The following is a 24,702-nucleotide window of genomic DNA, read 5'->3' on the forward strand; positions in this document are numbered from 1 at the left end:
AGCCCGCGGAGGGTACCGGGCAGCGCTGGGGCGAGCAGCCGAGATCCCGGGGCGATGCTCCTCGGCGGCGCTGCGGGAGCCGGGACAGTGAGGGCCGGCATTGACAGGGAGAGCCCCGAGCACCGGGGCCGCTTTAGGAAGGGCTTGCCCGCCCGCAGCGAGGGAGCCTCACCCGCCGTGAAGGCGGAGGGGGGCCGGGGGCGCGGGGTAAGCCCTGGGCTCTCGCCGCTGTGCCGGGCGGGGGCCCCAGGGGATGATGAACGGCGGGGGGGTGGGGAGCGGGGGGGGTGTCTCACTGCGGAGCCGTGGCCCCAGGACCGCCTCTGCCGCGCGAAAGTTTGCGAAGTGCCTCGGCACTCGGGGGGAGCGGGGCGGGGGCTGCCCCGGCGGGGCTCCTCCTTCGGGGCCGGGCCTGGGCTCGGGCCGGGCGGAGCGGGGAGCGAGCCCCCAGCCCCGGTGCTGCCGCGGTTGCCGACGGAGTGAGCGGCGGCCAAGCTGGGGTGCTGCTCTCAAGGGGAGCCCGAGACGTCGCGGCGGGCGGCCCGGGGCGCTGCTACCATGAGGCGGCGTGGCGGGGGCTGCCTCTTGCCCGCGCCTCCGCAGCTCCTGCTGCTGCTGCTGGGAGCGCTGCTCCGCGCCAGAGGTAAGCGGCTGCCGCGGCGCTCTCTGCCCCGCGCGGCGCGGGGGGCCCGGCCGCCGTCCCAGGGCTCGGCGGCGGGGAGCCTTTCCCGGGCAGACAGCCCTGACCCACCGCGCCGCTTACCTGCCCGCGCCCGCCGGGCGGGGAGCCCTGCCTTACCCTGCCCCGCCGCCGCGCTTTGTCCGTGCCCCATCCCGTGCCCGGACGCGGCGTTCTCGCCGTCCCCGTGCCTCGGCGGGCCGGAGCCGCCAGAGTCCCCCGGCAGGTCGGGGCGCGGATCCCCGGGCGGCGCTGCCCTGGCCGGGCGGTAGCAGAGGGTCCCCACCGCCCACGCGGCCGCTGCCCCCCGCGGAAGTTTGGCGGCGGCGGGCGCGGGCTTTGTTCCCGCAGTGCGAGGGCCGGGGCGGGCGCGCAGGTTGCCTCGGAGGCTGCCGTGCCCGGCGTGTCGGGACAGCCGCCGCTCCGGAGCAGGAATGCAGCCGCGCACCCGCCGCCACGGGCCCCTTAAAGGTACAGCCCGGCTCCGCGGCGGCGCCCCGGGCTACTTGCCTCGGCGGGACTGGGAGTCCTCCCGCAGCGCCCTGACAGAGGGGGGTCCGGGCAGGAGCGGTACCAGAAATAGTGGCGAGGGGACGGGCTGGCTGCGGTCTTAGCGAGCAGGGAAACAGTGCCATGAAGTCTCGCCGGTGAAAACTTAGCTTTGTGGTTGCGCTATCAACTGAAAAGGAATCGCAGTTTCTTCTTCTTGTGCGGTAGTGCTTTATTTTACAAGTGCGCCCGTGGAGTAGAAAACATCTAAGCGTTTCGCGGAATTGTTTATGAAGAGTTTGAAGGCTTTTGGGGGAGGGGAGCGGAGAGGAGATACGTACCTCGTTTTTCTCCCTTCACTCCTTTGGCAGCTGCTGTATAATTTCACCCATCCGTTTTCTTCTATGCTACTCTGAAATTACAGGAAGCATTTGCAGTAGTGCTGCTGACCTCCATCATTCTACAAGTATTGCCTCTGGGGCACAATCACATGGGGTTTGGGTTTCAAGTAATATTATTTCTCTTCTAACAAGAAACCTAATTGCAGGCAGCTTTGAGGAAGGTGCTAAACCAGCCTGGAAAGGCTGAGTAGAGGGCTGCAGTTCTGTGTATCAGAAAATCTGCTTTTTAGAAACCAGAAGTACTCTTAAGTTACCAAGTGCCACATGGATACTTAGCTGCAGTCTAGGAGTGGGAAGGATCTAAAGCAGAGATCTTAGTGTAGGTGCAGATCTAGATGTGTTTTATTTTTGCTGTTACCCAGGTGCTCCTAGTTAATGTGTCTGGGCTGTTAACAGCCATGTGGGGGATGTCTGATTGTAAAGTGCAGGTTTACTCGGTTGTGCCTTGATGTCTCCAGGACACTTTTTATGGCAGTTTGTTTCTCTTTCAAGTAGTTCTCCCATCAGTGCGCTTTCCTGTATCCTTTTGTCAAATTAAAAGTGAGTTCATGATTGGAAGTGCCAACTGCTTCCAGAAGTGAGCATCCTCTCTTTCCTTCATGGGGAGATACACTTTGCCATAAGAACACAATTCCTGAGCAGTGTTTTTCTTATTTGAAGCAAGGGAAGATACAAGGAGGTATCAGGATGGATGTGGCAGAGGTGATGCCAAAGTTTGTAATGAGTTGGTATTCTTCCTCTTAGCTAGAAATTTTTAATTGTTGTCCCTTAGAAGTACCTTTGGGGGTGGTGTACAGCTCAACTGTCATAAAACCTCCACAACCACAGAACTCACAATGCCAAACAGGTAAATTGTTAGAAACTCTTAGTCATTTGCCACTGTACCTCAGTACAGGAGCAGGTAGAGCAAACAAGTTCACAAGATTGACTTTTGACCCTCCTTTGGTGGGTAATAGCACTTAAAACAAGGGGTCTGCAGGTATCTTGAAGTCTTGTGTTGGAGGAAAAAACAGGTATATAGCATTTAAAGCTAATGGTGTGCACTGCTGCTGCGTGGTGATGAAGAAGGGTCTGATATTATGGTGGTCTGTGTCAGTATAAATACAGAATGTCATAGAACCTGTCTGGGTAATGTGTTTGCTGTTTTGACTCCTGGTGCTCTGGCAGAAAAATGCATAGCTAATATCAGAGCTTCACTCCTCAAACATCTTGACTACATTTTAGAGTCACAAACCTGAATGTGATACCTGTACAGATGTAGAGTTTGCAGTGGGTCTTCTCAAGTGGGCTTGGCGTTGCTATTTGTTCTACAGCTCTCAGTCAAGTGCAAGATGCCCATTTTCCTCTTGTCAGCTTGGAGCTGGTAACGTTCTGCTTGCTGAGTGTGCCAGGGTTTACTGTTGATCAGTTTGGATGATAGATGATATTCACAGATCTCGTGATCACCTTGAATTATCTTGACTGTTTCTTTTTGTCAAAGTGGTGACAGCACTGAGTAACGCCCCTGATTTTCTAAAATTGAGAGATGCAGCAGGAGCTGACAAGTGCTTGTGATTTATTTATTTATTTAAAAAAAAAAAAACAATTCTGTGTCTACTAAAACGTGGTAGCATTAGTCGAAAAGCATAAATCTTCCAGTATGAAGTTAACATTACTCTTTTTATTTAGTGTAGATAAGCTTTTGTGTGCTTTAGCACTGGTTTCTGCAATAGAGAATCCCTTCTTGTATCCTGGGAGTGTGGGTGTATGATGCGGCAATTGAATTAATAGGTGCTTCGTTATGTAAAGTGCTTGCATTTCCAGAGTGTTTTGTGAACCTTGAAGAGGGATGTTCTGTTTATGTGGGCCAGAAAATGGGATTTCAGAAAACTTGGAGCTGTTTCTCTACATTCGGTTCATTGAGGTTACAAAAGAAAATGTGGTTGGACATAAACATTATCAAATTGTTTCTATTTCAAACTAGAAGGCAGTACTTGCTGTATGTTAACTAGAAAAAGAAATCAAAGTGATCTGTATCTTGTTTTTACTCCTAAAAACCTGTAGTTCTCCAGACTGGTGAAATTAACATTAAAAAATAATTAAAACATTCATTCTGTGAGAATGATCTGTAGTCTGATAGTCCTTTTGAATCTTCTTGTGCTCTTGTGAAATAGGCAAATATTATCCTTGTTTTGTAAATGTGGGAAGTGAAGTAGAAATTGTCTTGCCCAAGGCCAACTCCATTTGCCCTAGAATGCAACTTACCATTGAACACAATAGAATATATACTTCATAACACTCATAAAAGCTGATAAAGAGATGCTATCTTGAAAACCAGTCAAGGTTTTAAAAATAGGTTTAAAAAGTAAGTGCACATCCTACACCTTCGTTGAATTCCTCTGCTGCTTGTGACCATTGTGGATATTTCACTTTTTAATGATACTTCTATTTCTCTTGTTGATGATCAAAAGTTTTATAAAACTGCAGAAATTTTACAGACTCTCCATTGGACAAAGTGAATTGGAAAGTAAAGTTTTTTAAAAGAAATGTGTAAGAAAAGTGGACACTTTTCTAGTCCTCTGTTATTACCATCTTAGCTATTTGTGATGTTATCTGAAGGGGTTTTATATAGTGAGGTGATATATATGCACATGCACACACACTCAAACTGACCATCTTTTAAGATGTCTGGTTTTACCTGATACAACATCCAGAGCTGGAGCTCTGGCATGCAGCAAACCCACTCCATTAATTGGCATACTGTATTTTGTGGCTGCGTTTCACACTAATCATGGCAGAGAACACTAATTGTAATTGTCATCCATAATCTAATGCGCCTGATAGTTAGGGTCTTGCTTTTTGCGTCTGTAGTGCCTGTGGTCCTTTGCCATGGCTGTTACGTTAGGCATTCCTCTTTTATGGGATTTTGTTGTCTATACTGTGTGAAGACTGGGCATTATAATGCTTCTTTAATCTGTGTATATTGTCTTCTCTATAGATTTCCATTTCTTTGTACTAAAGATACTAACTCTAAGGATACAGGAGCTTGTGATTCCGTAGGCTTGTGGTTTATTCATCCTGTATATCTGGTCGCTCTGGGACTGTTACCTTGGGAGTATTTGGCTGCTATCCTGTTGTGGGTGAGTTCATGTTCAGGTTTTTCAGCTTTCCAGGCCACTGTTATGCAGAACTGCTTATTAAATGCTGAAGTATTTCAGCCTGTGTGTTTAGGCTGAGAGACTCTTGAGCTGCAGTCAGTATTTCTGTGAGGGACAGAACTCCTTGGCTGCTTATGAGCCTAGATGAAAGGAGACTTGCTATGCAAGAGCTTAAGACTTTATTTACATCAAATGGAGCTGATGTTTGTGGACTTTTGCCTTGCTAAATTGTGGGTAATTGAAAATCCTCATATCAAGGAATTGTGTTTGTTTTTTAAAATAGAAGAAAAAGAAAAAATGAGATTGAACAGTTGGGTTCCTGATTCTGATAGAATGAGATACAGGATATAGCAGGATGCTTAATGTTAGCACAGCTTTGGGCTGTGAAAGGTAATAACAGAAGCTTCTGTTTTTCATGAGGTTCTTAGGTCAGTAGCTTTTTCTGTATTGAGCCATCAGTCATCAAGTCATAAACCATTAACGGACTGTATTGTAGATGTATATTAAACGTTTGGACTGCAAATTGTAGTTCTGTCAAAAAGTGTATGACAGAAGATGGCGTATGCTCTTGTTTCTCAAGCTGTTGTATGCTAATAGCAACTTTCTGATGCTGGAGTACTCAGAAGAACCAGGTATTTCCCCTGAGTGGGTTAGGATAAGAAAAAATTTAACCTCCCTGTACTGTAGGGATGAGGTTGTTTGAAGAAATGTTGTCCAGCAAAGCTTCCAACAGGGAATGTGTCTACCTGAAAACAGACCTCATATTCTGTAGCATCAAGGTGAAGTTTTACTCCTGCAGTCAAATTTACCAGCAGTGAGAGGTCATGGTGACTCTAGGCAGGGGAGACCCCTCAGCTGGCTACCAGCGTGGTGACTTCCTCCCTGTGCCCCGGCAGGGCAGAGGCTTCTGTGTCTCTTTGTTGCTGCCTGACAGCCCCTCCCGGCTGCTGGAGCTTTCTGTTTCTATTGCATAGCAGCAGTTCTTTAATCAGAAATCTTGTTAGTATTCAAGGATAATTGATCCGACTCTCTGGTAGGGGGTGGGGACCCAGCCTTGCGTCCTTCTCCTACTTGCCACCCCCAGTTTGACCCCTGTTGTCTCTTTGTTTTCTCCTGTTAAGTTTGTGCCAGTGATGTGTGTGTGTGCTGGTTTTCCAAGCAGCCTGAAGTTGGCTGTAACCAAGAGCAGCAGTTAAATAGAGCCCGATTTCCCTACTTCCTGGCGTTTACTTGTTCGACTCCATTTTCTGGTCTTCTGTGTTTTTGATTTGCACAGAAGGAACTTACTCGGTGCCCCCGGGCATCTCTTAAACCCATTAGAACAAACTCCATTATTTTGCTGTACTTAGAAATCCTCCTCCTTTAGTCCCAGCATCCATCAAAATAATGTATCCTCTGTAAGGCCCTCTGGAAAATGTTTAATAGGATCTTTTCAAACTCAAGGAGAGTTCCAGTTGGGAAGGGGGAGGGGAGAAGGCTAATGGAAGATCTGACTGTGACTTGCAGTAAGCCCGAACTTGGCCTGTGTCAGCTCTCCCTTCACCTCCATGCTGAGGCAGTGCTGAACAGAGCAGATCCAACACTGGGATCAAAGCTGGAAACAAAAGGCTTTGGGAGAAAAATTTCCCGTCTGGCCAGGAGGCAGCCACACAAAGGTGGTGCATAATTTATCATTCGAGGTTTGTTTCTGCTGTGTTCTTTCTGGAGAGGGAAGGAAAAAAGAAGTGACTCTCCTGCTGTTTTGAAGGGGATAAGTGATGGCTTTGGAGACTTGAGGCAGGAAGAGGCTAGAGATACCATGGAGAAACTTTTTCAGTGCAGTTTGTACCTAGCTCCTCTGATCTTAGACATGGTCAGACATTATTTCTCTTGGGGGAGAACCCTGTTCTTGCCTTTTGAGGTTTCAAAGAGTGAGTACTTTTAACTCTCTGGTCATCCCCAAGTCTCAGTGTATGGAGTGGTGCTGCTCTTGGCAAAATCAAGTTCTTTGAATTTCTGAGGTAGTTTTCTTACCTTAAGGATCAGTCTAAGTGCTGTGGTGCTGTATAACATGGAGGAAGAGGCTATGTTTGCCCCAAAGGGTTTACAGTCTAAATTAGATATCTGACATCTGATAAGGATCAGGGATGTGATAATTCTAATGAGATAGATAAAGTCCAATATTAAAAATAGCATAGCTTTCTAATTAAATTTCCTTTAGCCTTAGTTCAATGGGAAAAGCTTTTGAAAGTTTTTCACTCCAGTCATTTCTTAGAACAAAGATAGAGAGGGATTTTTGGGTAGGAGTTGACCTCAAAGGCTACTGAAAGCTGGTAACTGCAGAAATAAGGATGAGGAAGCAGATGCGAGAGTAGTGTAAACCATGAGGAGGTGGGAAGGGGATGTAGGAGTACAGATGTTAACAGTAGCAAAGATCGGCATTTTGGAAATGAGAGCCAAGGACTCAAGCTGGCAAAGGAACAGAAGAGCCATCTAAGAAGATCCAAGTGGAGTAATTATATGGGAGCTGATGGCAGAAAGAGTTGTTCATTAGGTAGTAGAAAAGATGGAAGTTTTGAAAGTGAAGATGAGGATTGAGCAGAATTTAACTGCTGAGGCAAGGAAAGGCTTACTTTAGTAATACTTTAAAGGAGGATGTGAGAACTTGTTAGGGATCCTCAACAGCAGAGTTCCTGATCTAGTTGGGTGATTTTATGAAATATCAGAGGTTAGCAATGGAAGCAGAGATGGGAAGAGAGAGTGATATTGGCATAGTGCTGAGATGGTGAGCCCATGAGATAGTGTGGTGATGGAGCTATCTGCAGTGGTGGAATGTGGGACCTGTCAGGCTTGGGAACACACACAGCCGGAAGGATTTTTGAGTGGGATGTCTAGGAAGATATTTTGGAGGACAGTCCTGTCTGGAAAAGTGTATGGAATGGGAGGGCAGAGTTGAAGAGAGAAGCTAGGAGGTTGGAGACGATTGCCTGGAAAAAGGCATGAAGTGAGAATAGGAAATTACTCTGGGTTTGGAAAGGAGTCTGGGTACAGAAACAACAAGGCTGGTGACAGAAAATAACACCTTTCCTGGAAAAGGAGACTTCTTCTTGTCCTCATCTCCATTAAGAACTGCTGTGTGAAGGAGTGAGTCACTAGTGAGAACAGTTAAAACATAAACGTGATATTCTCAGCGTCCTTCTCTGAAAGGCACATAAGAAGCATTGTGTGACTATGCAGGAGGGCTAGAGAGAAATATGCACTCTGCTCCTTTAGCCTGAATCTCCAGCTCTGTCAGTTCATTTAACTTGGTGACAACTGGTAGTGCCTGGGAGATGTTCTTGCCTAAGTTGCAGCCATTCGCTGCAGCAGAACCGTGTCTTGTGGGATCTAGGGTTAGAATAAAATAAAGACACACCTTCATTTTTTTCTTTGTACTCCCACCCAATTTTAGTTCTGAATTTCCATAGCTGCTGAATAGTAAAATCTTTTCTTTGCAACTCTGAGGGCAAGAAAAAAAAGAAGTCTAAGGACTGTAATTTCCTGCTTCTGTTCCAAGCTCCTGAGGATGAGCCAGGAGGTGGGATAATTCTCTGAATTAAAATTGCATTTTTTTAAAAGGAAACCAGCTTTACTGCTGTCCTTTCTTGGAGATTCAGAGCTTGCATCTTCTTCAGGCTTGACAAATTTAGGAAAAGAGGATTTTGAGGTTGCGTTCCTCTCACCATGATTTTTGAAACCTGTTGCTCTTGAAAACCTTGAATACAGTTTCTTATGGCTGCAGGACATGCCCCTGATTTGTGCTGCCTTTTGAAAAGGGCCTTGATCAGCATAGTACCTGTTAGCATGAGGAAAAATATAATGGATCTGGCTGTCAGAAAAAAAAATGGCAAGTTTGTGGCATGGGGAAGGAGGATGGATTTGAGGCTGCCATTCTGGGAAGTTTTAATAGCCAAGAAGCAGAAGAGTATAGTAATTGGCAGACAGGAATGCTAGTGGACTATGTGCATTTTTGTCATGGATCTCAAATAGAAGTACTCAGTGTCTAAATCTTAGAAAGCATTATATGGGAGTAGGTGGGAGACTAGTCTTCTGACAAGGGCACTAGTCATTGCTCTGCAAACAGACCTAACTTTAATACAAGGGAAGAACAGGTTGAATGAGAGCTGTATCCATGCAGAGTTCAAGTGATGAAGGGATTTTTCTTGGGCATTGACTTGGAAACAGGGAAGGACTGAACTGGGCTGGTTGGTGCGGTTATGGCCCTTTTCTATCTTTGCTGGGCCCTAGCGAAGGCTACCCTTGGGTCTGACTTCTTTCCTGTGCCAGTGACCAACCAACCACCGCAAGAGGGTGTTGACTCATGAAGAACTGATTTCCTGAGCAGTTAAGATGTCTGTACCACAAGGGTGGTAACCTCATGTGTTGTGCCAGTATGAGCTGTCACTGCTCATGAATCAACACCATCCCTAGGCCTTTGTTCACTGCGTTTTTGAGTGTAGGGAAGAATTCAGACCTGCAATCAGCATTACCTTAAACAACAGAAGGCCTTTAGGCCTTTTGGGTGGTGGTGTTTGTTTGTGGTTGGTTTGTTTGTTTTGTGTTTTTTTTTTTCTTCCAGACCCAGGGTTCTTTTATCTGTGGAGCAGGCAGATCTCCTGTCTGTGCCTCAACTCCCCTGCAAGGGCAGATCTGTGATCTTTGCATCTTTACGAGTTACGTGGAGTAATTTCTACGCTACCAGTACTTGAGCAGGAAAGAACAACCTTGTTGATCCTTGCCTTCTGAAACCTTCCTCTGTAAACTGATTTGCCTTGAAGTGGCTCATCCACTCACAAGAGAAGCCCATTGTTTCTCTGAGGGTTCTCTTGTGTGTGACCTGCCAGCTATGAACTGGAAGATGAGGAGTTGCAGTCTTCTGCTGCTCTTAGTGCTAATTCAAGACTAGAGCAATATAAGCTAATTTGTTAAGTTTTCCAGTCAACTGTCCCTTAAAAATGTCTTTTTCATGCTTCCTTTCTTGCTTGTTATGGTTAGTTCTTTCCCCACAAATCTTCAGAAGTCTGGGAGAAAACACTGAAGCTGGGAAGGAGTGTCTAAATAACCAAAAAGTGATGTTTCTGATGATACTCTTTAGTAACCTTTTGTAGGTTGGTTGTGCTGAGGAAGCAAACTCTTGATGACGGTAATAATTATGCTGGAGGAAGAACAGAAGCTCAGATGATTACTTTCTGAGAAATGACCCATAAGCAATTTTTGTGCTGCAGATGCTTTGGAACAGACTGGCAGGGAAGAGTGGGTGGCAGGCACTTGTCTACTTTAAGTACTTGTCAAACCTCCCTGTTTAGCTTAATCAGGCACACAAGGCCAAATCTAACACAGTTACCGTTTAAAACCAATAGGACATACAGGGCAAATTAAAGTTATGTACAATCCATCAGTTGTAGGATAAAAATAAAAATAAACAGTACTCAGACAGAAGCCTTAGAGCAAGGAATGGAGTGAGGCAGAGATGACATCTTTGGTATGTACATCTTGACTTACCTGCTCAGGTGAAACAGCCTCTGAGCTCAGGCTTCTGCTTAAGTGACTGGGACAGCTGCCAAAACACTTATATTTGCTAGCTAATATACTGCAGTGCATTGGTCCTGCAGGTTAATCTGGGAAAGGCATGGAGTGATATCTGGGTATGTTTGGGGCTTTTTCTTGAGGGATGTCATAACAACATGCTCTGCACCCTGTATGTCAAGATTTCAAAATAAATGATGTGGTAAAGCTACAATTGCCTATTAAAGCGTTGCGAGGAAAGAGGGCCATCAGAGTTATGCCACAGAAGACCAGATATGCCTGGGGACCCAGCTCTTCCGACACTGCAGGCTGCATACCAAGGTCTTCAAGGTATGTGCTGTATGGCTCTTTGCCTTTTACAGACAAGCAGAAGGGGAGTGGCTCATAGGAGGGAAATGACAGTAACTCCATAAGGAGAGGATTATTCTGTTACAGGATGGGGCTGGGCTGAGGTGAGCATGCAGAAAGGTCCCTCTGCAGCCCTGCAGGAGCTCCTCAGGAGCCCCAGGAGCCCCTGCACACCTGAGACTCTTTTGCCAGTCTGACTGTGCTGGCTGTATAATGGCCCTAACAATTAAGACACATTTCAACTACTCAGACCATGAGAACTGAACACAATGCTGAGATTTTCCTACTATAGTGTTTGTGGCAAATTAAACATTTGACTCCCACAAGAATGAACTCCAGAGCTCTGGATGTTCTTGTGTTGTAACAGAAGGGAAGTTAACTTTTTTATTTTCAGATGTGCAAAAACATGATAGAACTACATCTATGAAATCTGCACAGTGATGGCTAAAGAGTAAAACTGGAAGGATTTCCATTGCTGATCTTTGCATAGAAAGACTTGGTTTTGGTGCTGTCTCAGCCAAAGCAGCAAAACCTGTCTCAGCCTAAAAAGTGCTAGAGAACCATAGATTGAAACCAAATGAAAATGCTGTCCATTCCTACAAAAACATTGTTTCTGGGATTTGGCACTCCTTTTGAGGCTAATGAAGCAAATACCTTAATCCAAAATCCATCTGTTTGAGAAACTAGTCTGAATCTAAACAAGAACACAAGTTTCTGTAACAACAAAAAAAAGTCATCCAAACCTACTAGCCAACTAGACTGCCACAAGTTATTGTGCACAGTTATTATGCTGGCAGATAGTACCAAAGGAAATGTGCAAAGTCAAGTCGGATTCTTACGAAATACTGAACTGGCATGTGCAACTTTGAATTGGATACAGGGAGAACACCATAAATCAAACAGTAAGTTTGTGGGAAAGAGAAGTAAAAGGAGAGACTGAGAAGGAAATATTCTAATCCTGTGAATAAAATAGAAGATTAGAGAGAGCAAGAAAACACTTATCTCACTAGAAATACAACATTATTCCTTCGAATATTTTCATTTCTATTGTTGGACTCCATGCCAAGTAGCCTTCTCTGTTGGAACCTCTGTGGAGGCAGGCACTTCAGCTTCTCTCTTGGGAGAAGCTGAAGTGTGCTGGCTCGTACATGTGGGTAACACTTGCAGAGCTTGTTTTGCCAATAAAAAGGTCTTTGAATTGACTGTGGTGGGATGTGGTGCAAGTTCTGATGCAACATGAGGCTTTTTGTAAGTGCAGATCTTGATGAGAACTCATCTCTAAAATCTCTAGTAATTTTGTTTTCTTGTTACTGTTGTGAATTGGTTCCTTCCTTTCTGTGGTCCATTGTTGTATGATTGGTGTTTGAAAATGAAATTTCTTCCATCTGCTTAAGAAATTTGATTTATCCTTGGAGGCTTGAACTACTGCCTTTGCTAGTAGGAAATAAACAATGTTCCAACTGTCCCTAATTATCACCTACTTGCCTTCCTGCAGATCCCTGTCTCTTTCAAGAGCACTGGAAGAAATGACTTATGGATCACAAATTGCATTTTTTCCTGTCCCCTATTCCTTCATCTCTATCAACTTAGTCCTCTCCCCTTGTTTAAACTTTCTAAATTAAACATACCACTTTGAATGATTGTCTTGCCTAGAACACGGTCCGTGGCTTTTTTTAGGTGACGTTAGGAAACTAACTGCAAATGACTTATAAGGGCCCGTTACTGATTTGCAGTAGAGCTTAGTGGGAAACATTATCTTCAAAATACCATTTTTAGAGTAATATAAAGCCCATATTTTGGAATATCAGAATGAGAGGAATTTTTGTTCCTGCTGCCTTTTGCTTTCAGATACTTTTTTTTTGGTGGAGGTGCTTGGATGTTGTCACTGCTGAGGACTGTTCTCTGCCCACAACGTGTGTGGCTCAGCCTCTGGCTGCACAGCTTCCTTGACCACAGGGTGCGGTTTCATGTTATGCCTCATCTAGTATAACTGTGGGTTACCCCCCAAGAGAGGTCTTGCCCCTCCTCCCATTGGTAGGTCTGCTTGCATGTCTGCTGGATAAATGGCTTCAGCTTGTTGATCTCTCACAGAAGTGACCTGCAAAATGGTGAAACCAGTGACACCACAGGCTGTGTGGTGTTGGTAAGCTGAAAAGAATTGCTTTTCAGTGAGCTGATCAGTGTAGACCTGATGGAAGGATGGAGTGAGGCAAGACCAACTGTTTTTTTGGCACTAGCTTGCTGCTGCTTTGCTTTGCCTTAACACTAATTTTGAAAGACTTCCCCTGGAAACAAGGGAAGGTGAGAATTCAAGCCCAAGACTCAGTTTTTATGGCTCATGTAAGCATAAACCTCTTTATTGTATAGTGCTAGTATGACAATCTTAGTGCTGGATTAGTGTCAAAGTGTGGTGAAAGATCAACCTATAAATGTTGCAGCTGGTGCAGTGCATTAATTGGTGATGCCTTTGTGTTGGGAACTTCTAGTCATTAAGACTGGAAGCAAACACCTATTATCTTGTTTTACTTGGGCTCACACAGGCTTATGTTCTCAGTTGTTGCCAGAGACGTGGTCCATCTAATTATGAAAAGCTTTATCCCCTTGCTAGTGCCTTGACTATTCTCCCTTAATCTTGCTTTGTAAATGACTGATGTCTAGCAAAAAGGGGTTTTTTTGACCCATATTTGCAGAATCTGGATCCAAGTTTTGCTTGCTCTCGTCGCCCTTCTCCACTGATGCAGCGGTGTGTCATGGTTTGACAAGCCTGGCCTGGGCATGGACACAAAAGGAGGCCCAATCCCACCCTCCTCCAGAGCTGATGCAGAAATGGCAGCACTTATGCTAAATGTCTGGTTAGTCAAAGGAAGACAGAGCTAGCTGTTTGGAAACATGAGCTGCCTGAACAGCCATTCCTTTTCTCCTTGAATGAGTATGTGGCAGGCTGAAGGGGAAGATCTACATGGGCTGCATCTCACACATGAATTGTCAATTGGATCATGTAAAGATTCACTCTGATGGAAATCAGAGCTTCACAGTGTTACATGCAGTGTGTGTGTACAATAAGGACAGTGCCTCCTCTGAAGAGTTCATAATTTCTACGTGTAATAAATTGACAGATGTATTGAACAAGAGAAAAAACCACAATGAAATACTGATTAACATAATAAATAGAGGCTCCACTTAAATGCTATGCATTTGAGTCTATATGTTGATATTCATTGTCCTGTTCTCTGCATCCCCAAAATATCTTTGTGTTTGAGCTGCCTTTCTCTATTTTTTTTTTTCTCTCCTCTGACATGCTGCATGGAACATTATCACAATTAAATAGACGCATTTGTTATGTTTGGGGTCTGATACTGGGAGAGTGAAAAATCTTCTCAGATGTAATGCTCTTCTAAGACAATTTATTTGCTGTTTTTGTCCTAGACAGTGCGTATTCCTGTTATCAGCCAGCACGTTCAGTAAATGGTTAGCATTAGTCTAATGAGGGGTATCATGTCTGAACCCAGCTTGCAAAGATCTCCTCTGCCTCTGTGACTCTTCCACCCTTTCCCCTGTCCTGACAGTAGCAGCTTGTAGGGTGGATCACAAATGGATATTTAACCATGTAACTGCAAAGATCAAGAAATTTGAGAACAGAACCATAACTTGGACTTGTTTGGGAATCCAGGTGTTAAACCCTGGATTCCTGACTTGGGATAGTTTAGCTGTGGCCAAATAGTAATTATTGAATGTTTCTTTTTGCTGCTTTGTAGCAACAAGCTAAATTGTCGGGTAGAATTCTGTGAATATGTACGGAATTGGCTTCAGTGGCTGTATTTACCCAATAGCTCAAGTGTTTTTCCCCATAACCTTTGGAGATCATCTGTACAGAACTTAACTTGCGAGTGTCCCCTTTGCAAGCTGTGACATAAATGTTCCCTATGGTTGTTGGGCCAGGTGTGCTAATGGCTAGTTGTTTTGGTTTTTGTTTTTTTTTTCCCCTAAGGATAATTGACCACTCAATTTTGGAGCCTACAGAATTTTTTCTTGGAAGGGTAAAGAACTGAACCATGGTGACTGGTTTCTTAAGAGTTGTTTTTGTCTGCATACTGAAGTCAGTGGCTTTTTCCCAGATTAGAATGTTGCATTTTTAAACATTTACTGTACTCAAGAGCAAAATGATCTAATTCACCGTGTTTATTCATTTTCATAAGAATTTTCAGCTCAGTAGCATGGGTATCCTACTTCTAAATGTACAAACACTTGGTAAACAGACTGTAAGAAGAAAATAACTCTTGAGCCACTGTAGTAAATATGTCTGTAAAGCCTAAAACAGGAAATGACCCCAACTTCTGTCAGTTTGGCTCTGAGGCCATGATTCTGCAAGCAGTGAAGCAAAGGGAGGAATTAAACTGGGCTGAGTGAGGAGGAGCTGGAAGATAATGTGCATCTTTTTGCTGCTCATTGTCCACTGGACCTCTTCCCCTGCCTGTTTTATATGAGGCTGCACAAAGCTGTGCCATCTCATGGGGGTCATGGGACTGGGAGTAGGGGAAGGAGGGCTGGGAACTCTTTATGCTAGCACTACTGATAGATATGAAACCACAGCCTTGAAGTTTGTTTCTGCTTTTGAGCAAGTATCAGTGTGTTTCTGGAGGACCTGAGAGTTGTGTTATCACTTAAGCATAGTCAAATCAAGGCTGCTTCCTGTCCTTTGCTTATGGTGCACAGAAGAGGGTTTGTTTTGGGAGGATATCTGGCAAAGAAATCAGGAAAGTAGGTTACAGCATAAAAGGCAGATGATATCTTCCTCACAGAAAACAGTCCTCTTCTTCTGAGGACTTGGTACCTAAATCATCTTGTATGTATTCCAGTTTGCCAAGTGTTTGTGCAGTTCTAAGGAGGGACATGGGAACGATTTCCAGAATGCTGTTACTGTTTGTATTTCCACATTATTTGATAGTGTACAACAAAAAATGGAGGGAGGGGAATGAACCTCTCGACACACTCATCAGAATCGGAAATTAATGGACCGTGTTCAATCTTGGAATAAAGGACCGGGAGTTGGGAAAGCTGACTGAGCTCAGCCTGTGAGAGATATGCTATCATGATGCATGGCTTAGTGGTGTATTGTGTCTTCAGTAGATCTGATCTTGACTCATCAAGGCTTGTTGGCTGTCAGGGTCCGAATGTACCAGATGTTCTTACTTAGAGAATGATCTGTAGGAATAAATGTTATGTTGTTACAGTGTCTGAGAATGGCAGTGTATGGTACCAGAAATATTTAGTAAATTTAGTCAAGATACAGACTGCACATTAAGGCCTTTTTCTCCACCACAGAAATACCTCTGTTTGTTTGTTTGTTTGTGGTTTTTTGTTTTTGTTTTGTTTTGTTTTTCTTGACTGGAAAAAGTTATTTTAGTGCACAACCATTAAAATGGATTACTATGTAACTCTTCCACTTAAGAGTGGAAAGAGAGAAAAAAAGTCTCTGTCCAATTGAAAATAATTCCTAGGAACTTCTTAAGGTAGATTGTAATTACTGGAGATAAAAATTTGGCTACAAATAGAAGTAACTAGATGAGTAGCTCTGTGTTCTGCTTTATCTTTACTGATATCCAGTCATTTTAGGTAGCATTTATAGCACTGATGGGCTTGGGTTGTTCTTTGGTCAGAGGAAGTACTCTGTAATTGACTGAATAACATCACTTCTTGCAATGCCCACAAATCGTCTCAAAAGCTCGATTCAACTTTATTTGTCTGTTGCACCCCACTCCCCAAAGTACAGTGGAGTAACAGAAGGAAAATGGCTCTTGGTTCGTCACAGTAAATACATCTGCAAGACTGAACAGAAGACACCACGCTGTCCTGTCATGTTTTTTGGCCCTGAGATCATGATTCCAGCAAAAGACAGTGTGCTTGCATGTAGGGTGACCTTTTCCTCTGTAGGCCTGAGTTTAAAAGGCTTTTAAAAAGTGTCAAAAATTCTTCTTTCAGGGCTGAATGACGTGTCAGCTGAAATGATTTGTAGGCTTTGTGAGGAATCTCTGTCTTTTGTCTAGATAGGCACATCAGATCCTGGAACTTGGTCCAGGAAGTAGTATCAGAAGCAGTTCATAATGATAATGTTAATGCAGGCTCTTCTCATGAGAAAAATCCGCAGGCATCTTTGGCCTGCCTTTGTATGGAAGCAATGGTTATTTCAATATGTGTGCATATCTTCTCACCCAAAAAACTGGTCCTAGAGAAGTTTCATGAAAATGGGCAGCACAATAAAGGGAAGGCACAACAGAAGTGATTTGGCTGTGGATGAAGATTCCTTGTGAGTTTGCATTTTGTTAGACATGAAAGAACCCCATCCCTCTATTTGGCAACAGATGCACCAAAATTGACTATTAGAGATGAATCCGTCTGAAACTGGCTTTGTTAGCTCTGCTTCTCATGTTGCTAGTGAGATTAATCAGGTGTGCAAGCTGATTTCCAGGTTCTCAAGTAGTGGCAGTGGTCCAAGCAGTTAGTTCACCCAACTCAGAAGATATTTAGTCCTCTCTCGTTAGGAGGCAGAAGTCTTCAGTGGGCTTTAATTGGGTTGCCCTTTAGGACTTTGGCTGGTTTAGGATGTGGCTGCTTGGCTGCACCAATATTTCAATCAAGGAGCATGTTAAATTTGTGTTCTGAGCTAACTAAGTGCTGGCTGATTCCCAGATATAGATGAGAGGTTTTGGGTGTGGTGTGGTGCTTTATTTATGTATTTTTGTACTTTGTTTTTGTTTTAACTTGTGAAATTTTTCAATTGGATTTTATCTGTTAAGATTCTGATATTGCGTTCATCCCCAGCTTAAGAGTCCACAGAGTCTGTGCTCTCTTACGTAGCAACAAATTTTAACTAGGATATCTGAAATAATTACTGCTCCCAGTGATCTGTCTGGTGTGTCTGAATGGCTGAATATAAGGTAAAGTATTGCTGAATGTCAGAGTTTACAGCCTGGCAACTTCCATTTATTTTAGCATGCTGGATTATAAACTGGTGCTTCAGGAGCTGTGCTCAAGTGTCCTGAGGTAGTATCTTGCCAGATAAGATCCTCTGGATTGCTGGGTCTGGTCTGATTGAACTGGAAGGAGGCTGCAGGCATGACACTTTGCCCTCTGGAAGCTCAAATCTCTTGGTCTTTGGGCCATGTTACAAGGCCTGTGTGCCTCGGCCTTAGCCTGGCCAGGGTAAACGCCAGCTGAGCGGTTTTGCTGAGGGCAGGGAAAGGAAGGAAAGGTTTCATATGTAAACCTCCTCAGCATCTTGGAGCACAAGGGAGACATTTTATAATGCATGTTGAACCAGTTCTGATGGTCTCTTCTAATTAGTTACATCAGAAAGGCCAAGGATCTTTACTTCTTTTACTGATTTTTTCTTTTTTTTTTTCTTTTTCTTTCTTCTCCCCTCCTCCCCCTTTTGTCTTGCTTTCAGTTCACCCATCTGCATCTGGTCTTGCCCAGGCAGCTGCTGCTCTATTTGTATGTTCCCTGGGGGAAGCTCTGGTGCTCCTTTAAGATCTCCTGTTGCTTTGGGAATTCACCTTTTAGACATGGTGCTTCATTAGCCTCTCTCATTTATTTAGTACTGTGAGAAAAGATTTCCCCTCCCAAAAAGCAGAAGAACGAGTTTCCAGCAGCATCTGCTTGAGAGAAGAGTGTCTCTATGTAAATAGAGCAGGTTTAAAAGCGTCCTGCTATTGGCAAAGGAGTGGCCTGGGAGTTTTTGAAGGAATATTGTTCGACTGAGTTGACACTAGGAGACTGTTTGGAGGTGAGGGCTGAAGAACTCCCCTCTGCTCTGCTTGAGTGCTGGTGGGCGGCCGCGCTGCCCCTGTGCACCGTTGCCTCTCCTCCCCTGCCTGGGTCTCCGCACAGTCGCTCCTTTTTGTTGCTGCTCATTAGAGAAAAAGAGCCATTGGGGATTTTTTGACCGTAGGGTTCTGCATTTCCTCATTTGCCATCCATCTCCCCCGCCGGGCGTTGTGGGAGAGTCGTCCCCTCTGCAGGCGATGGTGGGAACGGCCCCGGCCTCACTTATCACCAGTGACAAATCAATGGCAGCCTTCAGAAAGCTGGCCCCCAGGATCCCCGCTCGGCCCAGCTCTGGAGCAGTGGGAGGCTTCCCTGGCAGATAAAGGACTTCTTGCAGCCCTGACTTGTTGCCTTAAATCTAACTGAAGAAACCTTTTCATTCTCTTCAGCAGCGGCCCCCTCCCCTCTCAATTTGTCTTGGGGAAGGTGGAGGCTGGTGGAAGGGGGGTGCTTGGGAGGCGGGGGAAACCAGAGTGGGGGATCATTGGGGTTTGTGAGGGTTTTTCTGTTTCCCTTTCACAATAGTTTAGCTAGTGCATGCAGAGCTGGGCTCACAAAGCCTCCCCAAAGTGCCCAGAGTCCCGCAGGGCTCCTCACAGTGAAATTTGCTGTGTGTATTCCTACCAACAATAAAGCTGGGCCCAGCAGCAGGCTCCAGCTTTGGGCAAATATTTCTACAGCTTTTTGTTAATCACTTCTGAGGGGAGGAGGGTGAGATGGGTTTGTGAGATAGGAGGGGGAAGGAAAATTTGTATATGTGAGGGAGGGTAGGTAAACCAGAGATGGGTGGAGGGATTTATCTCTGGTTTTTGCAGTCCAGGCTTCTACAGAGAGCCTTTGTCAGCATTCAGCATCCATGCTGAAGCTAGAGAGGGTTTGGGATGCATCAATGTTGGATCTGAGGGAGGAGGGAGGTTTAGGCAGACAACGTGTAATCATTTGGGCTCAGCCAATCTTCTTTTTTTTGTTTTTCTTTCAATAGGAGATATTAGCTGACAAACCCCTTCTGGGTGGTTGCATCCGAAGCATTGGTGTAGGCTGAAAGTGTGGCCTTTTTTTGTGCTAAGTATGTTGAGCTTACTTCTGCTTAACTGTTCCCTGTGTTTTTATGCTTGACTTCGTTTTCCTTCTACTACCTGTGAACTGTCTCTCATTTTCTAGTTTATTTGATCTGAGTCCCAGCTCCAGATGTGGAAGAAATCAGAGAAGTGATGTCTCTTTAGAGCAAACTATTCCAACTTGACCATCTGATAGGTTTTGGCCTTGGGAGTTCCTTGAGCCCATTACCACAGTCCTGGGATAGTCTAGTAAGGTCATATCTGTGGGCTGGTTCTGTCCCCCATTTCTAAAGCTGTGTTGGAGATATCTAAACGCCATGAAACTGCTTGATTGTGTCAAGAAGAGATCATGCGAGCCCACTTCTCCCTGGCATTATGGGGAAAGAGTAATCAGGCCCCTTCCTTTAAACATTACTTTCCATCTCTTCAGGGCTGGCAGCAAGCTTGGGATGCCCACACTTTGGGGCTAAATTCTTACACTGGCTAAGCCATGTTGCATGCATTGTTTGCTGTGTATTGAAGATTCAAATATTGTATTAGAACTGATGCTCTTGTCATAGTAGGAATGATGCCAGAAGCATCATCCTGGTTCCAGATGCATCATGTCAGAAATTGAATTTGAGCAGGAGAGGCTTGCCTGTGTTAATTATTTTCTCAGAGCAGGGAGTACTCTTGCTCTAAGGCAGGTGTGTTGAACTCATTTTCACTGGGGGCCACATCAGCCTCACAGTTGCCTTCAAAGGGATGAATGTAGTGTTGGGACTGTATAAATGTTGGAGTGTTTACATTTATGTAACTCCTACATTTAAATGTTACAGTAGTTACATTTATACAGTCCCAAGATTACATTCGGCCCTTGGAAGGCAACCGTGAGGCTGATGTGGCCCCTGGTGAACGTGAGTTTGACGCCCCTGCTCTGAGGCCTGAGACTTTAAGCTGAGCGAAACTAGAGGCTGCACATACAGAGGCTGGACTTCTGAGCTTTTTGTCCAAGACTGGCTCATCTTCCACTTCCAGTCAGTTAAATCTCAGCAAAATTTCCAAGTCGAATCCAGTCTCCAGGTGACTGGCAGAATTCAATAAGTAAAGGCTTACTCTGTGTCAGTGTGTGGGAGAATGTAATGTGCAGAGGAGGCAAGACTACTGGGCTATAGTAAAGTTCACAGTAAAGTTCTTAGCATAGATATAGCTAATGTTTTTAAATAAGGAACATCCTTGCCTCTCCTTTTTTGATGAGGGTAGAAAAAGAGTCCTTTGTAAGAAAAAACTTCTAATATGCCAAATAAGGACCTGAGTCAAAAGAATGTGTATAACTGTGGACTTTTTTAAACATTCTTATCCTCACTGGCATCTGGTGACTGCCACTTCTTTCTATATTGTTCATGATACAAAGTGCATAGAAGCATTCTATCCTTAGAGCATCACAACTACAAGCAAGGCAAGATTTGTAGGGAGAGAGAACAACTTTTTTATAGTTAGACCATCTTATATGGCTGAAAAAACAGATGAGCTTTTGGGAGCGGTATCTCCTGAGAACTAAAATAGAAGCTTAAGTCCTTAATTTAAAGTGCAAGTTGAGAACAGTTACTTTGAGCTCAGCTTGGCTGTGTTAATGAATTAGAAATTGGACAGAAGGTTTCTGATACCTCTGGAGCAGAAGGGGACGATGAGCAAGAAAGGAGTGGTACCATAGGGGCAAGCCTACCCCAATCCCTACCTGATTTTCTCTTTCTTGTCAGTTGATTGAAGTTTGACCAATTTCTAAATTTCCAGGATGAAATTTGAGGGAGAGAGAGAGAAGAATTTCTGCTTCAAACTGCCTGTGAAACTTCAGTTAGAATTATTCAGCGAGTTTGCAGAAAAGGATAGAGAGAAAATACCCTTTTTTTGTTCCCCGTGTTTAAAATCTTGCCATAGTACAGAAAAGCTTGAGAATGTTTGTTGAGCCTCTCATGCTCCAGAAACACAAAAACGCAGAAGGGGCATAAAGATTCTTTAGCTTCTCTGAAATTTACCCTTGTATGCTGGAATTGTAAGTATTTGAAAACTGGTACTTGTATGTGCTGCGTAGGGAGTTAAAAAGCCTATCAGCAAAAGTGTTTTTGACTCTCTCTGCGATGGACATTGACTGTCCAGTAGCAGGCTTGACTTAAACACGAGCTCTGCTCCAAGCATTCCCCTGAGTTGCAGAGGAACTGTGGTCCAGGTGGTGCTTTCTGAGCGGCTGCCTGCTGGGCTGAGTGCTGCTTCGCTGGCCTACAGGCGGGGAGGAGGAGGAGGAGAAGGCAGCTACAATAGCCTGTTTCTGTGTGTTGTAGATCGTGTTACAGTGCAAGTAGTAATAAGGAGTCCGCTATGGAGCTGGGTCTGTCATCCCACAAGGCCATATAACAAATGCACAAAACCAGCGCAGCTGTGTGATGCCAAATACTGAACAAGGCAACCTGTTTGCCTCTTCAGATTCTTCCAGGTAATTTTGAAGAGTTGACTTTTTGCTAGCAGTTTTCCATCCGGATCACTTAGCTGCTCTTTTGCAATCAACTTGCACCTGGTTTAAACTCAGATATTTGTGCTCGGTGGGAATAGAGAGAAAGGTGACTGTGTTTGCACCTGATTTGGGTCAGGTTTGAATTTCTGGGCACTTCCCAGGGGAGCGAAATAAAAAACAAAAAGTTTAGGCGCAAAGAGTAGCAGAAGAGAATTGGATTACAGAAGTAGGGAAGCTTGTTAAGAGACAGAAAAATGATGAGGGAATGTGGGCAGGTGCATGGAGGGTTCTGGGTAGCAGGTGTGAGATGGGAGACTCTGCCATGTGTTCTCTTTTCCTACATCTAGCCTGTCCCTCTTGCTCTCAGAAGTGGAACTTCTCTTTAGTGGCTCACCCACAGAGCAGCTTGTGTCATCCAGGTTCTTTTCTTAGAAAAAAAGGGACTTGCAAGTTCGAAAGGCCCGAGGCTGACCTGTGTGGCACAGTGTTTTAGTTTTGTACCACTTGTGTTGCTCCCCTTCTGTTGTGTTTTACGAGCATCCAACACATCTGCAAACCATTCCTTGGCTCTTCAGGTTGGACATGTAGGAACTGAGGTTTCTGGCTTGGGACTCTAGCTGTCTGAGATCTATAAAACAGAGCTGATGAAACCATTCACAGCAGTAAGATGTGAAGACGAATCTGTTGATGGGCTGCTTAACTGTGATGATGATGAATACTGCACAATGATTTTACATTCAGTTTACATTACTTGTGCTACAAGTAATATGGGGATTGTGTGGTGTCATAAAGTGCAAAAGGGGCCTGTTAAAAACTGTGCAGGTGAACTTAATTCTGGGTTTTCATTAAAGCTTTTTTAAACTTGCTTATAATAGATATTAAATGTCCTGTGTAATCAATAGCAGATGGGTTTAATTTCTTCTCAAGCATGCTGTATAAGATACTGTCTTTTTCAGACTGTTGCTCAGTTCTGCATACCAGGAAGCAACCCTTTTAAATTCACACCTGTAAAAGTAAATTTACTAAAATCTTCCAGGTTCTGTACCACTAGACCTGGTCCCTTGTTGCCCTTCGATGGAGTGCGAGCTGGTGTTGGGGAGTCATGGTGTGTCTCTTAGTGTATTCTTTACTGCTGCTTCTGTGGTTAACCTGTTCCTCATGGACCGTTTAGTGGTGCACAATTTTTTACAGTGACACATTTTCCGTTCTGTTGGGGAATATATGTGTGTGTGTGTATATATATGTATAAAATAAAATATTATTTTTTCCTTGGAGTTGTGCCTTAGCATCACCCTCCTATTTCTGTTCCTTCAGGAAGAGGAGATCCAAGTCTCACCTAACTGCGCTTGCAGCCTCTTTCAGTCTCTTTTGACCCATTCGCTGGTGAATAAGAGAGTTGAGTAAAGGCCACAGGTCTGCACATGGAAAACACAGGGAACATGAGTTGAGATCCATGTTAATTCCTCCCCGGAAACTGCCTCTCTGTAATTACAGTTCCAACATCCTCCAGAAGAAAAGGACCCTGTCCCCCCTGCAGCCCCCCTGGCAGATTCGATGCTCCTTGCAGCAGGGAGACCAGGCGTGGAGCGGAGCAGGTCAGCTGGGGCCTGAGAAATCTCCCCTTCTGTGTCTTCACTGCAGGAGGGGGTGGGGGCTCTTCCTCTCCCCAGCCCCCTTCTTACCCCTTCCCCAAATCTCCCAAGTAAATACAATTTTATTTTATTATATTCCTGCCGATCTGCTGTTGTTTTTCATACAAAAAAGGTGGAAGGCACAAGAAGGAACGAAAGAGTCTGGCGACAGGAAGAGATGAATTGCTGAAGAATGACACTGGCAGGGACTATTGTTCATTTTAGTGCTGGAGCAGGAGCAGAGAGAAACGTTCACACGCCATTCTTGGGCATCCTGCTGGGCAGGCTAGGAAAGGGGCATTCCAGCTGGTCATGAGATTTGGCTGGGCAGATTGAATTGGGTTGAATAGAGTGCTTGCCGTTTTCTATTATTATTTTTTTTTTCTTATAAAAAACCCCACTGATTAATTGCAATGGAACCCGATTAAAGGGAGAGTCCAAAACCCACATAGACATTACAGACATAAAGCTGTCACCCTACCAGCATGCGATAACGGGGCCTTAACCCTTTACAAGGCTTATGGGGGAAGGGGGTGCTCATCGGAGTCGGCATTGCCCGGTCTGTGTTTACATGTTTGTGTGAGAGAGGACTTCTGTCATTTGGAGGAGTTGTGTGCACAGCAGGTGACCTGTAAACAGACTGTATCTTGTGAAAGACAAGTGCCTGAAGAATGATAATAAGGTTTAGGGATATTTTGTTCCTGGAGAAGTTATATGAGGATTTACTCAAACATTGCTGGCTGTATTTTGGTAGTTTTGCAGAATTTAGCAGCTCTTGTCCAAATCTGGCTCTCCTTCTGTGCTGAATAAGACAATAAGAAGAAAAATCTATGAAAAGACCTGTAAAGTTCTACAGACCCCTTGGGAATTATTGCAAATGGACTTGGTAAAAACATGAATACCCCTGTGGTAGATAAAAAACTAGGTAAGCATTTAAAGAAGCTGAACTTGGGGACTGATGTGGAGATTGAAAGTGGATGGACAGCTTGGACCTACATTATCTCAGCAGTGACAGGATGGAATTTCAAGATTCTTAGAAACCCATTTCTATTAGTGAGAACTCTCAGTTTTATTATCCAGTGGTTTCATTTCAAATACTGGAA

At 44.4% G+C, this 24,702-nt stretch overlaps 1 protein-coding gene across 4 annotated transcripts in view; it reads left to right on the forward strand.

Annotated features, from left to right (window-relative positions):
* Nucleotides 1–441: 441 nt before the first annotated feature.
* Nucleotides 442–24,702, forward strand: part of LRP4 (LDL receptor related protein 4) — an 83,960-nt gene continuing 59,699 nt past the window's right edge. For all 4 annotated transcript variants that reach the window (XM_065838472.2, XM_065838473.2, XM_071809134.1 and 1 more), the window contains exon 1: nucleotides 442–643. In XM_065838472.2, coding sequence (XP_065694544.1) covers nucleotides 559–643 — 85 coding nt within the window. In that variant the 5' untranslated portion in view covers nucleotides 442–558. The remainder of the gene's footprint in view (nucleotides 644–24,702) is intronic.

Source organism: Patagioenas fasciata, chromosome 5 (assembly GCF_037038585.1).
Source record: "Patagioenas fasciata isolate bPatFas1 chromosome 5, bPatFas1.hap1, whole genome shotgun sequence".
NCBI classification, from domain to species: Eukaryota; Metazoa; Chordata; class Aves; order Columbiformes; family Columbidae; genus Patagioenas; species Patagioenas fasciata.